The sequence below is a fragment of the Vigna radiata genome, chromosome 7 (assembly GCF_000741045.1).
Source record: "Vigna radiata var. radiata cultivar VC1973A chromosome 7, Vradiata_ver6, whole genome shotgun sequence".
Classification (NCBI taxonomy): domain Eukaryota; kingdom Viridiplantae; phylum Streptophyta; class Magnoliopsida; order Fabales; family Fabaceae; genus Vigna; species Vigna radiata.
Genome location: NC_028357.1, coordinates 41115110 through 41128168, shown reverse-complemented (window position 1 = coordinate 41128168; position 13059 = coordinate 41115110). Strand labels below are relative to the sequence as shown.

The 13059-nt window shown below is 36.3% G+C and overlaps 2 protein-coding genes across 3 annotated transcripts in view; both read right to left on the bottom strand.

Moving 5' to 3' along the window:
- Positions 1–6840, bottom strand: part of LOC106765850 (pentatricopeptide repeat-containing protein At3g24000, mitochondrial-like) — a 15031-nt gene extending 8191 nt beyond the window's left edge. The window contains exons 1-2 of one of the 2 annotated variants that reach the window (XM_014651179.2): positions 6576–6840; positions 1758–5583 (exon numbers count right to left, since the gene is read on the bottom strand). In XM_014651179.2, the coding sequence (XP_014506665.2) occupies positions 3038–5583; positions 6576–6606 (2577 nt within the window). In that variant the 5' untranslated portion in view covers positions 6607–6840 and the 3' untranslated portion in view covers positions 1758–3037. Of the gene's footprint in view, positions 1–1757; positions 5584–6575 lie in introns of those variants that run through there. The other variant, XM_022783719.1, reaches the window with a different exon arrangement.
- A 169-nt stretch (positions 6841–7009) lies between these two features.
- Positions 7010–12849, bottom strand: LOC106768995 (transmembrane 9 superfamily member 1). The gene is made up of 12 exons (XM_014654428.2): positions 12613–12849; positions 10970–11168; positions 10781–10885; positions 9836–9853; positions 9645–9739; positions 9408–9560; positions 9154–9288; positions 8880–9046; positions 8593–8687; positions 8120–8493; positions 7626–7899; positions 7010–7471 (listed from the first exon to the last, which is right to left on the bottom strand). Exons 1-12 carry the CDS (start codon positions 12703–12705, stop codon positions 7404–7406), a joined length of 1776 nt encoding a protein of 591 aa, XP_014509914.1. The 5' UTR covers positions 12706–12849; the 3' UTR covers positions 7010–7403.
- Between the last annotated feature and the right edge of the window lie 210 nt (positions 12850–13059).

Below are 13059 nucleotides of genomic sequence, written 5' to 3'. Positions count from 1 at the left end.
CTCACAGGCATTCGGCCATCCGGCCTCACAGGCATTCGGCCATCCGGCCTCACAGGCATTCGGCCATCCGGCCTCACAGGCATTCGGCCATCCGGTCTCACAGGCATTGGGCCATCCGGCCTGACAGGCATTCGGCCATCCGGCCTGACAGGCATTCGGCCATCCGGCCTTACAGGCATTCGGCCATCCGACCTCACAAGCATTCGGCAATCCGGCCTCACAGGAATTCGGCCATCCGGCCTCATAGGCATTCGGCCACTCGGCCTCTATTACTCGGCCTTCAATCGCCTCAAGTGTTCAAGCATTTGGTCATTCGGCCTCACAGGTATTCGTCATTCGACCTCAAAAGCTTGGTCATTCGAACCACTACTTTTTCAGTGCAGGTGATAGGATCTTGTGCACAGATTGCTCGGCCAATCTCATCTACTAGGAAGTTCTCCAAGAACTCTTGGGTCAGAGTCGACCAATCTCATCTACTAGGAAGTTCTCGAGGAACTCCTGGGTCACAGACGACCAATCTCGCCTATTGGGAAGTTCTCTAGGAACTCTTGGGTCACGAACGACCATTCTCATCTACTGGGAATTTCTCCAGGGCCTCCTAGGTCACAGATGACCAATCTTGTCTACTAGGAAGTTCTCCAGGAACTCTTGGGTCACGGACGAACATTCTCGTCTATTGGAAAGTTCTCCAGGAACTCTTAGGTCGAAAACCAAGAGCTAAGGAATAATCACTCTCAACCGAGCGTCTTCAATAAAGCAGTCTCGTTTGCTTGGTCGTCTATCCTTATAAAACGTGTCAATCATCTACTTCTTTTTTGACAGTTCATGTTCAATTGATATTTTCCTTTAGTGCAGATAATAAGATATTATCAGTCGCTAATCAATATGGGAAAAAGTTCTAAAAAGAACTCCCATCAGCTACTGCTCAGTCTAGAAAACAGTTCCAAGATAACTCCTATCACTCAACGCTCGCTTCAACCTTGCCAAGTTTGACTCACCGCCCTATTCAACCTTGTCAGGTTCGGTCAGAATCTTAGCGTCTATTGCGCAGCATGGGCAAAAGTTCTTAACAGAACTTCCATCTCCTAGAGTCCTCCGTTCGGTTAGGAGATGAGCAACGACTTAAAGCACATGGAAAGCAAGCTCCTCAATACAACAAGAACAACGTCCCTTAAACTCATAAGTCCTATAATTAACATTGGCTAAAGCCAAACGGTTAACTCAGACTTGGGAGGCATATGTATGATATATAGTATGGACCGAACGGTTACCATCCAAGATTATTCGGTCCAGACGTTGCATCAACTAAGTTCAACCACGGTAAGTAATGGGGTTAGCGTTTAAGTTATTATTCAACCAATAGTCGAACAAATAATAAAATAATAAAATATATCTGATAAGCTGCTTATGAACAACTGACCAAATATAAAGATAAAGATAAATATGTTTTTATCCTGAATGCAAAATAACTTAAATTAATATCTTTTTTGTTAATTATAATAAATATAATTAATTTCAACATAGGAATGAATTGTACTCAAAGCATAAAAAGAGATAAAAAAATGAATTGTCAATACAACCATAACAGGAGTGTAGGAGCATTTTGGGGGCATTTTGGCTTGTGTTAAGGTTAGGCCAAGTTCAGCAATATATTTTAGTTTTCTCTTAGCCCTGCCAAACATTCTAAAAACAGTTCCTGGTTTTGAGACAACATTGAAGAGAGCCATCATGTGACTAAACAAGAGGTCCATTGGAAAAGCCTGGGATTGAGGATGACAAGTACAAACGTGCATCATTTGCATCAAAAAGGGTTTAGGTTGTAGGTATTTTCTTCTTTTTCTTATATAAGAACTATAGATGTAAAGTAGAGAGAACATTTTTTTTTGCATAAGTTCATGACCATCGTCTTCAATTTTTTGCCTTGAATTTGAGAAGTCAAAAACATAGTTGTATAGGTTTCTTGGATGAGTAAGAGGAAAGTGGGAATTTTGGGAATGAAAATTACTAGAAAGAGTGAAAAGTGGGTATGTATGAGTATGATGTAGAAACAATTAAGGTTGATTTCTATTTGAAGTTTGGAAAATAATTGTGTGAATTGCATATAAAGAATTTCAACAAGCTAAATAAAGAAGAAGAAAATTGATATAGTCAAATTATTACCCGTTACAAATCAGATTTCATTTGGCTTTCGCTATTTTATTGTATTTGTAGAATGGCTAAGTTCCATGCGTAGATTGGATCATTGCAAAAGTATTTTTGTAAAAAAAAATTACCTACCTCAAGTTTTGATTTTTTTATTTTTTTTTATCATCGATATCGTAAAAGCACCGAGTTTGTATTTTGTAAAATTTCACTTTAACAACATTTAAAGGATATGGCATATGAGTTTCTTTATGTCTGTACTAGGTTAAATTGATGAAGTCCTAGAGAAAAACCAATAAATGAATAAATGTAATGGTTAAGACGTAGAAAGCTAAATGAAATTTGGTGCATCTACATTGTTTTCCCATTTAAGAATTATATAAGAAAAAGAAGAAAAATACACACAACTTAACCCTTTTCTAATATAGATGCAGGTTTGTACTTGCATCACCCTCAAGTCGAGGCTCTCCAAATGGGCCTCTTGCTTGGTTACAGGATGGCTCTCTTCAACGTTGCAGACTCTTAAGATGGTTCTCTCTTTAGACAATGGTGCGGCTCTTCGTTCTTTTGTTGTTCAAGTTAGATAATGGGCTGAGATAAGAGATTGGGATAATGAATTGAGATTTAGAGATTCTGGATGAAAGAAACACCAACACATTGGGATGACAAGCAAAGATGAGAGATTGGGATACTGAATTGAGATTTAGTAGGAAAGTAATTTGTATTTGAATTAGGACACGTGTCACTCGTATAGAACAACACGTGTTGCAATATTAGGTATTCATGCCTTCTTTACTTTAGGGGGTTATATCTTTTTTGGGATTGTGCCACGCGTGTGATTACTTTTTTGTCTACTATTTTGTATTCTTTATAGATAACTAACTATATGCTGAGGTCATAAATGATTTATATGCTTAACTCGAATTAAATTGGTTAAACTGTCAAGAACAGAATATATGTCGTCTGTTCTTTTGTGAGTCTTATCACTAGCAACGAACACATGAATTCCATCTCTATCTTCCATCCAACTGCACCCTGGACTCTTTTGCATTCCCATATCTTTCATTAATTGTCTAGTTTGAGCAAGATGATGCCATTTCCCCACAGAAGCATACAAGTTTGCCAACATAACATAGTTTCCAGGATTATCAGGCTCCAATTCTATGAGTTTTTCTGCTGCTATTTCACCCAAGGTAACTTCATTGTGAATAAAACAACCACCAAGCAGAGCATTCCAGATCACTGCATCCGCTTCCATTGGCAGGTTCTTGATATGTTTATATGCTTCGTCGAGCTTGCCTGCACGACTCAACAGGTCAACCATACATGTATAATGTTTCAATGAGGGCGCCACATTGTAAGTTGCCATCAAATCAAAGCATTCATGACCAATCTCCAATGATCCAGCATGAACACATGAAGAAAGAACTGCAAGAAAAGTCACATGGTCTGGCCTTACTTTGCCAGCTAACATTCTGTGAAAAAGAGCAATTCCTTCATCCCCGTACCCATGCATGGCATAGGCAGTAATCATAGCATTGTGCGACACTAAATTATGATCTGATATCCTGTTATATACACGATAGCATTGCTTAACATCCCCACATTTTGCATACATATCCACTAGGGCAGCTCCAATGTGAACATCTGAGTCGTGCCCCGCTCTTATGGAATAAGCATGGACCTGCTTTCCTCGTTGGATTGTAGCCAACTTAGAGCATGCAGCCAAAATCATTCCAACTGTGTATATGTCAGGCCTAAAATTTGCAATCTGCATTTCAGTGAACAATTGCATTGCAGAATCACACCGTTTATTTTCCACATAACCAGCTATAATACCATTCCATGTATACACATTTGGTTCAAAACCATCTCTTTTCATTTTCTGGAGAAGTTGTCCAATCTTTTCAGTTTGATCGGAGCGGGCATAGCCTGAAATCAAAGCATTCCAAGTTGGAAGATCGCTTTCAGTTACATCATCAAATGCCCTTTGTGCAGCCACTAGGTCCCTGCATTTAGAGTACATTTCTACCAAAGCTCCACCAACAAAACTGTTGAACTGCAGACCTTTGACAATGGCCTGGGAATGTATCTCTTTCCCTCGTTGAATAGAAGCCATATCAGCACAGCCAGCAAGAACACTTCCTAGAGTGAAAGAATCAGGCTCAATTCCTACCTTCAGCAAATCTCTGAACAAGCTAAAAGCTTCATCAAACATAGAATAGGCCACATACCCTGATATCATAGAATTCCATGATATTCTGTCCCTTTCTACACCTTTTTTCTCCATCTGGTCAAACAACTCCTTGGCCCTAAACACGTTGCCATTCTCCCAGTAACCAGCTATCACTGCATTGTAAGATGCAGCACATTTCCTAGAAAATCTGGTAAACATTTTGAAGGCACTTTCCATATCACCGCACCTTCTATACGTATCCACTAACCCATTCACAATAAAAGCATTAGAGAAGAATTCATGTCTAACAACATAGCCATGCAATTCTTTCCCAAGGGATAGCCATTGCATCCTCCCACAAGCCGGAAGAACACTGGCCAGCGTTTGAGCATTCGGTCTCATCCCTGCTTCCAACACCATTCTAGAAAGCAGTTTAACTGACTCAACATAGTAACCGTTTTGCGCGAATCCACCAATCACCACGCTCCAAGAAACAAGATTAGGTGCTAAACCACACTCACCCGCAGTCATATTTTCCAAGAGATCCAACGCCTCGTATACCAATCCATTAGCAACACAAGCAGTGATCAAAGAATTCCAAGAGACACAATCCTTTTGGGACATTCCTTCCAGAACTTTCTTGGCCTCATCTAAGCTCCCACATTTACCATACATATCTATCAAAGCATTACCAATGTAAACATTCTTAACAAACCCATATTTCAATGCCATCCCATGCATTTGCCTACCCAGCTCCACAGCACAAAGCCCACAACAGATCTTCAACACCACAGGGAATACGAAAAATTCCAATCCCACTGCTTCATACAGCAATTGTTCAAAGAGCAAGAAGGCTTCCTCAAAGAAACCCATTTCAACGTGTACACGCAGGAGTGCGGCCCATGAGTGTAAATTTCTAAAGGGCATTGTGTCGAACAGATGGCATGCGTTCTGGAAAGAGCAGTTTCTTGCATACATCTGGAGCAACTTGGTGGTAACAAACTCGTGGGCATGAAACCCTGACTTTATGGAGTGGGCGTGAAGCTGTTTTCCGATGGTGGGGGACCCACAATTGTCGAGAATAGAAGCGTAGGTGGCGGAACTCGGTGGCTCGTTGTAAAGTTTGGATTTCTGGTTTGAGGAGTAAGGAAGATAGAGGCTTGCTCGGTTGGTAGAAGAAGCAATTGAAGATGGGGATGGACTGAGGAGTGCTGAGGGACTCAGCGCTTCCCAGACCAAAGTCTGCATCTTTAAGACCAATGGAACTACAGACAATTCACATAGACAAATATATATATATATATATATATATATATATATATATATTTCATTATTATTTCAAGTATCGGTTTAAATATATTAATAATAAATAAGAAAGAATAAAATACCTATCATAATTTGAAATGTTTAGAATAAAAAATTTCATAATTTAAGATTGCTAAGACAAATTTGATTTATTGTATTTTAAACTTATTATTATCTAATAATGTGATTAAAATTCTTTTAAATTGCTTTAAATTTTACATTTATCACTTTACTTTCAAATTCTGATACATACATTATTATATGGTTTATGTAATGGCAGACTTTTTTTTCTTTATCTAGCATGGTTACATTTTATGTTTTAACTTGACTTTTTATTTTAATAAAAATCATTTTGTTTTTTAAATTTTAAAAAAAAAGTATTAGTTAATATTTATTGCAGGTCGGTATCAATATTAATAATTACACAAAAAGCGTAACTAGTAACTAAAAAACTCCTCTACAATAAAAATAAAATTATTCTGTTCATCTATATCATTTGAATAAAACACTCTCAAGCCATTAAATTATTTACTTATTTTTTCTTTTAGAGCTTTTGCCAATTCATATAGAAACCAAACATGGACATCTCAGCCTTTAATTGCATAATACCTGCCCTTAAAATATTAAACACTAAATTGGAAAGGAAAATTAATGAGATTGATTGGTCCTAAAAAAATCGATGAAGAGGATAATAAAAGTATCATCAGTATAAGTGACTATCTGAAAATTTTCAAGATGTTTAATCAAAAAGCCATGTCATCAATTAAATATAAATAAAGCTAAAAAAACGATAAATAATAAATATCTTAATATTTAGAAATCAAATAAGGAAGCATCATTTATAATGTAAACTTGTGATCACTTAAACTATAGATCAGACATTATTAATTAGTTAGGATTACTGAAACTAGAAACACATTATTAATTAAGTAAAATTATTATTTGCCAATACCTCTGCAACTGCAACACAGGTTAAGACACATCTTTCATCAGAACCTGTTTAAATACTATTCTCCTTAGATATTTCTAAAATCATAACAATCTTCAATAAACTAAAATCATTTTTATAAATAAATTTTAAAACAGTAATCACGAATAAATTAACTTTAACTAGTGAAAAACTTGTTTAATTTATCCTTGGTTTTCTTTACTATTGGAGAAATTTATCCAATCAACTTCAAAGATTAAACTAGGAGATAAGTTGTGAATATGCAGATTACTCTACGCCCATTTCTCTTCTCATTCTCTTCCTTCCAACCTATTATGATCCTTGGAACAGTGCAAGATATTAAAAAATATTTACACAGCAGAAAAACAAAGAAAAAGCCAAATGATAAAAACAATGCAAACATTAACATTTAAAATGGATGTGAAGGAGGCAGCAGATAAGAATGACATTTCAGATCTTTCATACAAAATTCAAAATACAGATGCACCAAAATTCATTTCTGAGACTTCGTCCCCTCTTTACATATATTGAATAGTTGAAACCATGTTGGGGAATTAGAAATCAGTCATTCAATGAGTCCTATTTTATAAAGGGATGAAACAGTGATCACTAGAGTTGGATATTATACTAATTATCTAAATTATATAAAGGCAATCAATTACAGCCGGGGAAAAAATCTCAGGGCTTCCCCAATATAGAAAAGAATACACCCTCATTGTGATTCTACCTGTAAACACTGTTAGGTTCTCCACACATTACCAGAGGCTTCCTCCAAAAAATTATTCTCTTCAGAAATAAGCCTATGGAAGTGCCCAGGTCTGACTCAATACCTTAATCGCACTTGATATTTCTGTAGATCCTTCTGACAAATAAATTCGAACCCAGAAAACCCACAGCTCCTGTACATTAAATGAAAAATAACCCAATTCAGGATAAAAGCACACACGGATTTATGCTGGAAAAGAGGAAGAAATGAGGTTTTATTGAGCAGATAATAGGATATCCCCATCACATATAAACAGGGTGAAAAACGAAATCAAACTGAAGACTTACCGCAAAGAATTCCTAGTCCAAGAGAAAACATCAGAGTGTAACCAAAATAGAAGCTGGTCTGGAAGAAGCCTGACATCTTCGTCTTCATATAGTAGTAGTATATTGAGTACAAATACACATAAACAGCTGTTGAGGCAGCTGAAAAGAAAGAAGTCCATTGCCAGTGGTAGTTCTCAGCATTTAACAAAAAGTATGTTCCAACAATTGTCACACAAACTGTAACGATGATAAGAATTAGAAAGACTAGCAGCATAAAACCATACACATAGTACACCTGCATGCCAGAGGAAAAAATATATAAGCCAATGTGCAGGTGTTCCATAGATTGAACTAAAATATGCACATATTTTACTTTTAAAGATCAGTTTCAACAATTATTTTCCTTGATATTCCTTTGCTCTGATGACGCATAGAAAACTACTATATCCGATTCAAAACCATAAGTAAAAAATAAACTTATCACTAAAACAAGTCATAGTAGTGGCTTGATTCACCTTGTAATTCCAGAAGGAAGTGAATACAAAATACATTTCAATAAATATGCTTCCGAAGGGTAGCAGTCCTCCCATCAGAGAAACCACAGAGGGTGTGAGGTACCACTTCTTTTCAGGAATGGGACGAGGAATAGTCTTCACACGACAGGGATTATTCAAAGCACCACTCCAGTTTCTTCCAACAACTGTGCCAAGAAGTGCCAGCGGGAAAGAGATGAAAGCCCAGATGACAAATACAATCACTATTGTGCCAAATGGAATTGCCGCCAGAGACCCATAGAATATAGCAATGGTGTTCAAGATAAATCCAATTCCAAAGCACATGAATGGGAACAGAGAAGCTGTAAGGATCATGGATTTAATCCAGTTTTTACCTAACAAACAGGCAAAAATAATTACATAATCATTCAAATCCAAAAGGAGAAATCTGAGACAGCCACCTAAACGTGCATAAAATTAAAGAAGGTTCTTACCGCCATTCCGTGAGTACATTCCCCCACTCACATAACCAGAAATAAAAGATGTAAGAGCATAACACACAATGAAGGTAGTGACTATTGCTCCTCGCCTGACAAGCAACAAAGGAAACTTACATGACAATCAACAAAGAGCAAGGAACAAACAACAAATTGTTCCAACTAGTATGAAGTAATAGTTGAATACGCAATCACTGCCACAGGCTTATTGCATATACACTTAGAATACCATTGAATTTATTGTTCAGACTTATGTTTCAGTCAGTTGAAGATTATGCACATACCCAACATACAACATCCCAACAATAGCCAACAAGACGACAAGAAGAACCAGCAATGCTAGCTGAGCACCTGTGCCAACAACAGCTGAAAGAATAACTAAGTTGCGAGGAGGCCGAAAAACATCACCATGCACAAGTTTCCAACCAGATTCTTCACTAACATCTCTCTCCTGCGATCATGGAAGAAATGACCAAATATTCAACAATCACAAGCTTCCGTAGGAAAAAAGGATTCATATTCCACAAATAATTAAAGATAAAAATCTTGAAACCACACCAGGCTTTCCAAATCATCATCTTCCCGAGCATATTTTGCATAGTCATTTCTCAGAGTTCGCATCAAGATCATTGACACCAATCCAGTAAGAAAGATAACCATCATGAAAGAGTTAAAAATGGAGAACCAATGAATCTACGGAAAAAGAAGGAAAAATTCTCAGTGAAAGCTTAGGTATGATAAACATGCATGAACACATAGAAATTCACCAAACCATGAACAACACAATTTCAATTTTAAAAACGTAGCTGTACCTGATGCTCAAAGAAAGGATGGTCCAGGTAGACATCAAAGCGGTGCCCAAAAGTGACATTGGTAGAATCCCATTTTACAGAATATGTCATGTCCAATTGTTTTCCTACTTCCAAAGGTTTTGGGTTATCCTGAGTGAGATTGACGTGAATAATCTACAAGGAAGCAGACCTTAATATGAAAATTCAAGGATCCATAACCTGTCTAAGATAGCATAAGATATTTAAATAACTTCTGACCTGATCCTTGTTGTATTTAACAATAATGTTTTTGTGTGTGTAAAGGACATGCTTGCCTTCGCCATTCTTATCGGGTCGTATATCACCAACATATCCTTACAATGAAAAAGTGTTGTACATACATGATCAGCATGTGAAATACAAACTCATATCAAGTAAAGAAGAAGGAGAAGAGGCAGTTCAGGACATACCCCACAAAGGTAGATCGTCTGAACTTGTGTTTTTGTGGGTCACCAGGCAGACCAGAAGGAATAAGAAACAACAGATGCTAGTACGTTATTCAGTTTAAAAACGGGAGTATTCAAAAATTATAAAATTAAAGATACAAAAAGGAGAAGACTTCAGAACAAATGTTCACAACATTATGACAACTAACAAAGAACAGTATTAAAAATTATTCAACACTAAGATATTGAAAATTCCTTAAGAAATTACTTCACAGAATCCTTAATTTCACACTTTCAGTTGTACGGGTGAATATATGGAAATTAACACCCGAAGCATATTAAAATGCTTACAAAAAACTAATTTGGTAGTCAGAATAAAATACAAGAAGAGGATAGGATAAGACAAAATAAGCTTTTATACTATTTAATGTTTGATGTGGACTAGAAAAACATATTAGAGATTATAGATGCTACCCAAGACTATGAGGTGAATTAGGAAATCATATAAAAATTATGTAAATTATAATAGAAACCTTTTGTTAATATATAATTATATAATGTGTTTGCATATATTATTATACATAGGTATATATTTAAAACACAATAATATATCATAATATATAATATAGTATTTGTAATTATTTTTTTATATTTATTCTAACGTTACAAAATAGTACAGTAGATTAGTAAAGACATAAGATATGCTGCTGTCTTCCATTGATTGGAAGTATGATTATCTCACCCTCTTTGGTTTAAATTCTTTAGTTAAAGGGGTGTCCTTCTCCCCAAGTCTAGGGATGTGTGTTTCCCAGTTTTTAGGTGTTCTCTGGTTACTTCTGCTATACAATTTCACGTGTTTATGTTATCCTTGAATTCACTGTATTGACCAAACAAAAAATTCTGCAAGCTTCCAACATTTCTTGAATGTGCAATCATTTTATAAGTGAAAGAAAGAAACCCAAAACATACCCATGAAGAATTCAAACCAGTAATTATTCTCTATTGCATCCTTGAACTGTTTCACCTTTGCTTCATTGAGATCTATCTGACAAAAAACAGTCTTATCAACATTTCCTGAAAACAAGACAATCCATTAAAGTCAGTTTGCCAACTGGCAGTCCTTCTATGCAATACATAGTGTGAAAGAAGCCTTCATACTTTGGAACTTTATGTCAATTTGACTATCAATGAGTTCATTGCCACCCAGGACCTCACCAAGACCACCCCATTTGTGTGAAGCACTAGCATTACTCAATGGATGACAAAATGGGAGGCTGTAATAGTTGTACGTTTCTTGTGGATTGTTATAAGGACCCAATTTGTTCACCCAAAGGGTAACTGGTTCATCACGTTGATACTGCAATAAAATAAAATACATTCTTTTACAAACAGAACCTGCTCAACAGTTGATACTACAAATGAAAATTACATATTTAATGTTTCACTAACTCAGTGGGAAATATTCTAGGGTAACAGATACAGAATGCGAACTCAATAAAAGTTACAACTGATTATAAATAATGACATGTAGAGAACCGTGTCTATAGAGGAAGCAAGGATACTACATGAATTGAATTATAAAACTGACCATTATCTAAATATAAGAAGAAGAAAAAGTATATATACTAAGTCATTGACATAATTTATTTTTGAGTTTAGTTCAATCTAAGATAATCAACAATATAGTGAATAGTAGTCTTCTGGAACATATACAACTTGCAGCACAAATTGGCAAAGCTGGATGTAAAGCTCAAAATTTTAAACAATCTAGTAAACTAATTCAATCTCAAGTTTATGTAAGAAAGTCCAAAATGTTTGCCTTGGAAAACAATTATATTCAGAGATCCAGATAACAAACTTGCTAGTATAAAAAAAAAAACATAGGAAGATGCCCTGATTTTAAACATTACTTAAGGGCTCTAAATCAAACTAATTCACCATTAGAAACTTCCTATGTTAGGATAGAATTTGATTGACAATCTCCAGAAGCCCAGAGAATCCTACAAAGTAGTTAATTATTTTACAAGCCAATTTCTTTCCATGGAACCTTTTTCCAATTATAAGAAGATTCCCAACAGACAACAGATATGACTCCAAGTTAAACTCACTCTTCTGATAATTTTCAACCTTAAAACAAGGTAAACAAATAGAGCAATAAAAACCAATCTAGCTTTTCCATGTTGACACTAGTAAAACCTCTACCCATCATTACATTTTCTTCACTGTTGTGTCCAATTTCAGTCCACCCTCATTTCACACGTCCACAGGTGGATCCTTCTATGTCTTCAATGACAATTGATGCACACAACAACAACTACCAAAGCCTAACCGGTAATCACCATGTAAGCTCTTCCACTTCCCACCTCAAAACTCACAATACAGTGTGGTGTTTCAATTTCAAATTCCAAGCACAATCCCAACCCCAAAACTAGCTCAGCATTAAAAACAATAACATTAAAAAACAAAAAATGATCCAAGATCATGAACTAACAGCAGAGCTGAAAGGGAAAAAAGAAGTCAAATTGAATCCTTTTGTGCAAAGAAAAGACCAATTATCGAACAGCAAAAAAGCACATTGCAGAGGAAGCAAGGTGTAACCACAAGCAAAAACCCAGTTGAGATCTAACACTCGGAAAACCCAAACATTGCAATCTTATAAAATCCGAAGCTAAAAAGAATACAATTGAGTACTAGTAAGAGCTAAAAAGCGATACGGTGGGCAGATCCAAATCCGAATGCAGCACAAAGAGAGTAGATCGAATCGTAAAGAAGGAAAAAGTGGGGTTTGAAGAATTTATTACCTTGTGATCTGACTCCAAAGCGAAGGCGGAAGATAGGAAGAGAGATATGAGGAGCGGAAAGAGGAGGGATCGAGATAGGGATAGGACGAACATGGCGAGGACAGAAGAGAAGAAAATGGAAGAAAGGAACAGAGCAGAAAACACTATAATTGTAATTTACGTTGTCCAGAGAGGAGAAAATAAGGTTCCAAGTACTGTACAAGAATGAAATGAAAATGATCCTCTGAATTTTGTTAGTTTTTGTCTAAAACAGAGTAAAACTATGTTCTCTCACCTCACTGTGGGCTCTACTTTCTGCACCCACAAAATATCTTCTTGCACCCCAGTCTTTTAAAATAACACTTTACTATATAGGGCTTTTATATTTGTTACCTTTGGCGGTGGCTCACGGTGGTTGGTGCGGTCACTGTAAAAAGAGTGTCGGTGACGTGTTTTCCAACACTGAAA

Bases quoted from the DNA above. Each gene is read 5' to 3' on its own strand.
- LOC106768995 (XM_014654428.2), bottom strand. From the start codon at position 12,705: ATGTTCGTCCTATCCCTATCTCGATCCCTCCTCTTTCCGCTCCTCATA. The intron at 11,169-12,612 runs GTAATAAATTCT...ATTTTATTGCAG, and splicing joins CTTTGGAGTCAGATCACAAG to TATCAACGTGATGAACCAGT. The intron at 10,886-10,969 runs GTATGAAGGCTT...TCTTGTTTTCAG, and splicing joins AATTGACATAAAGTTCCAAA to GAAATGTTGATAAGACTGTT.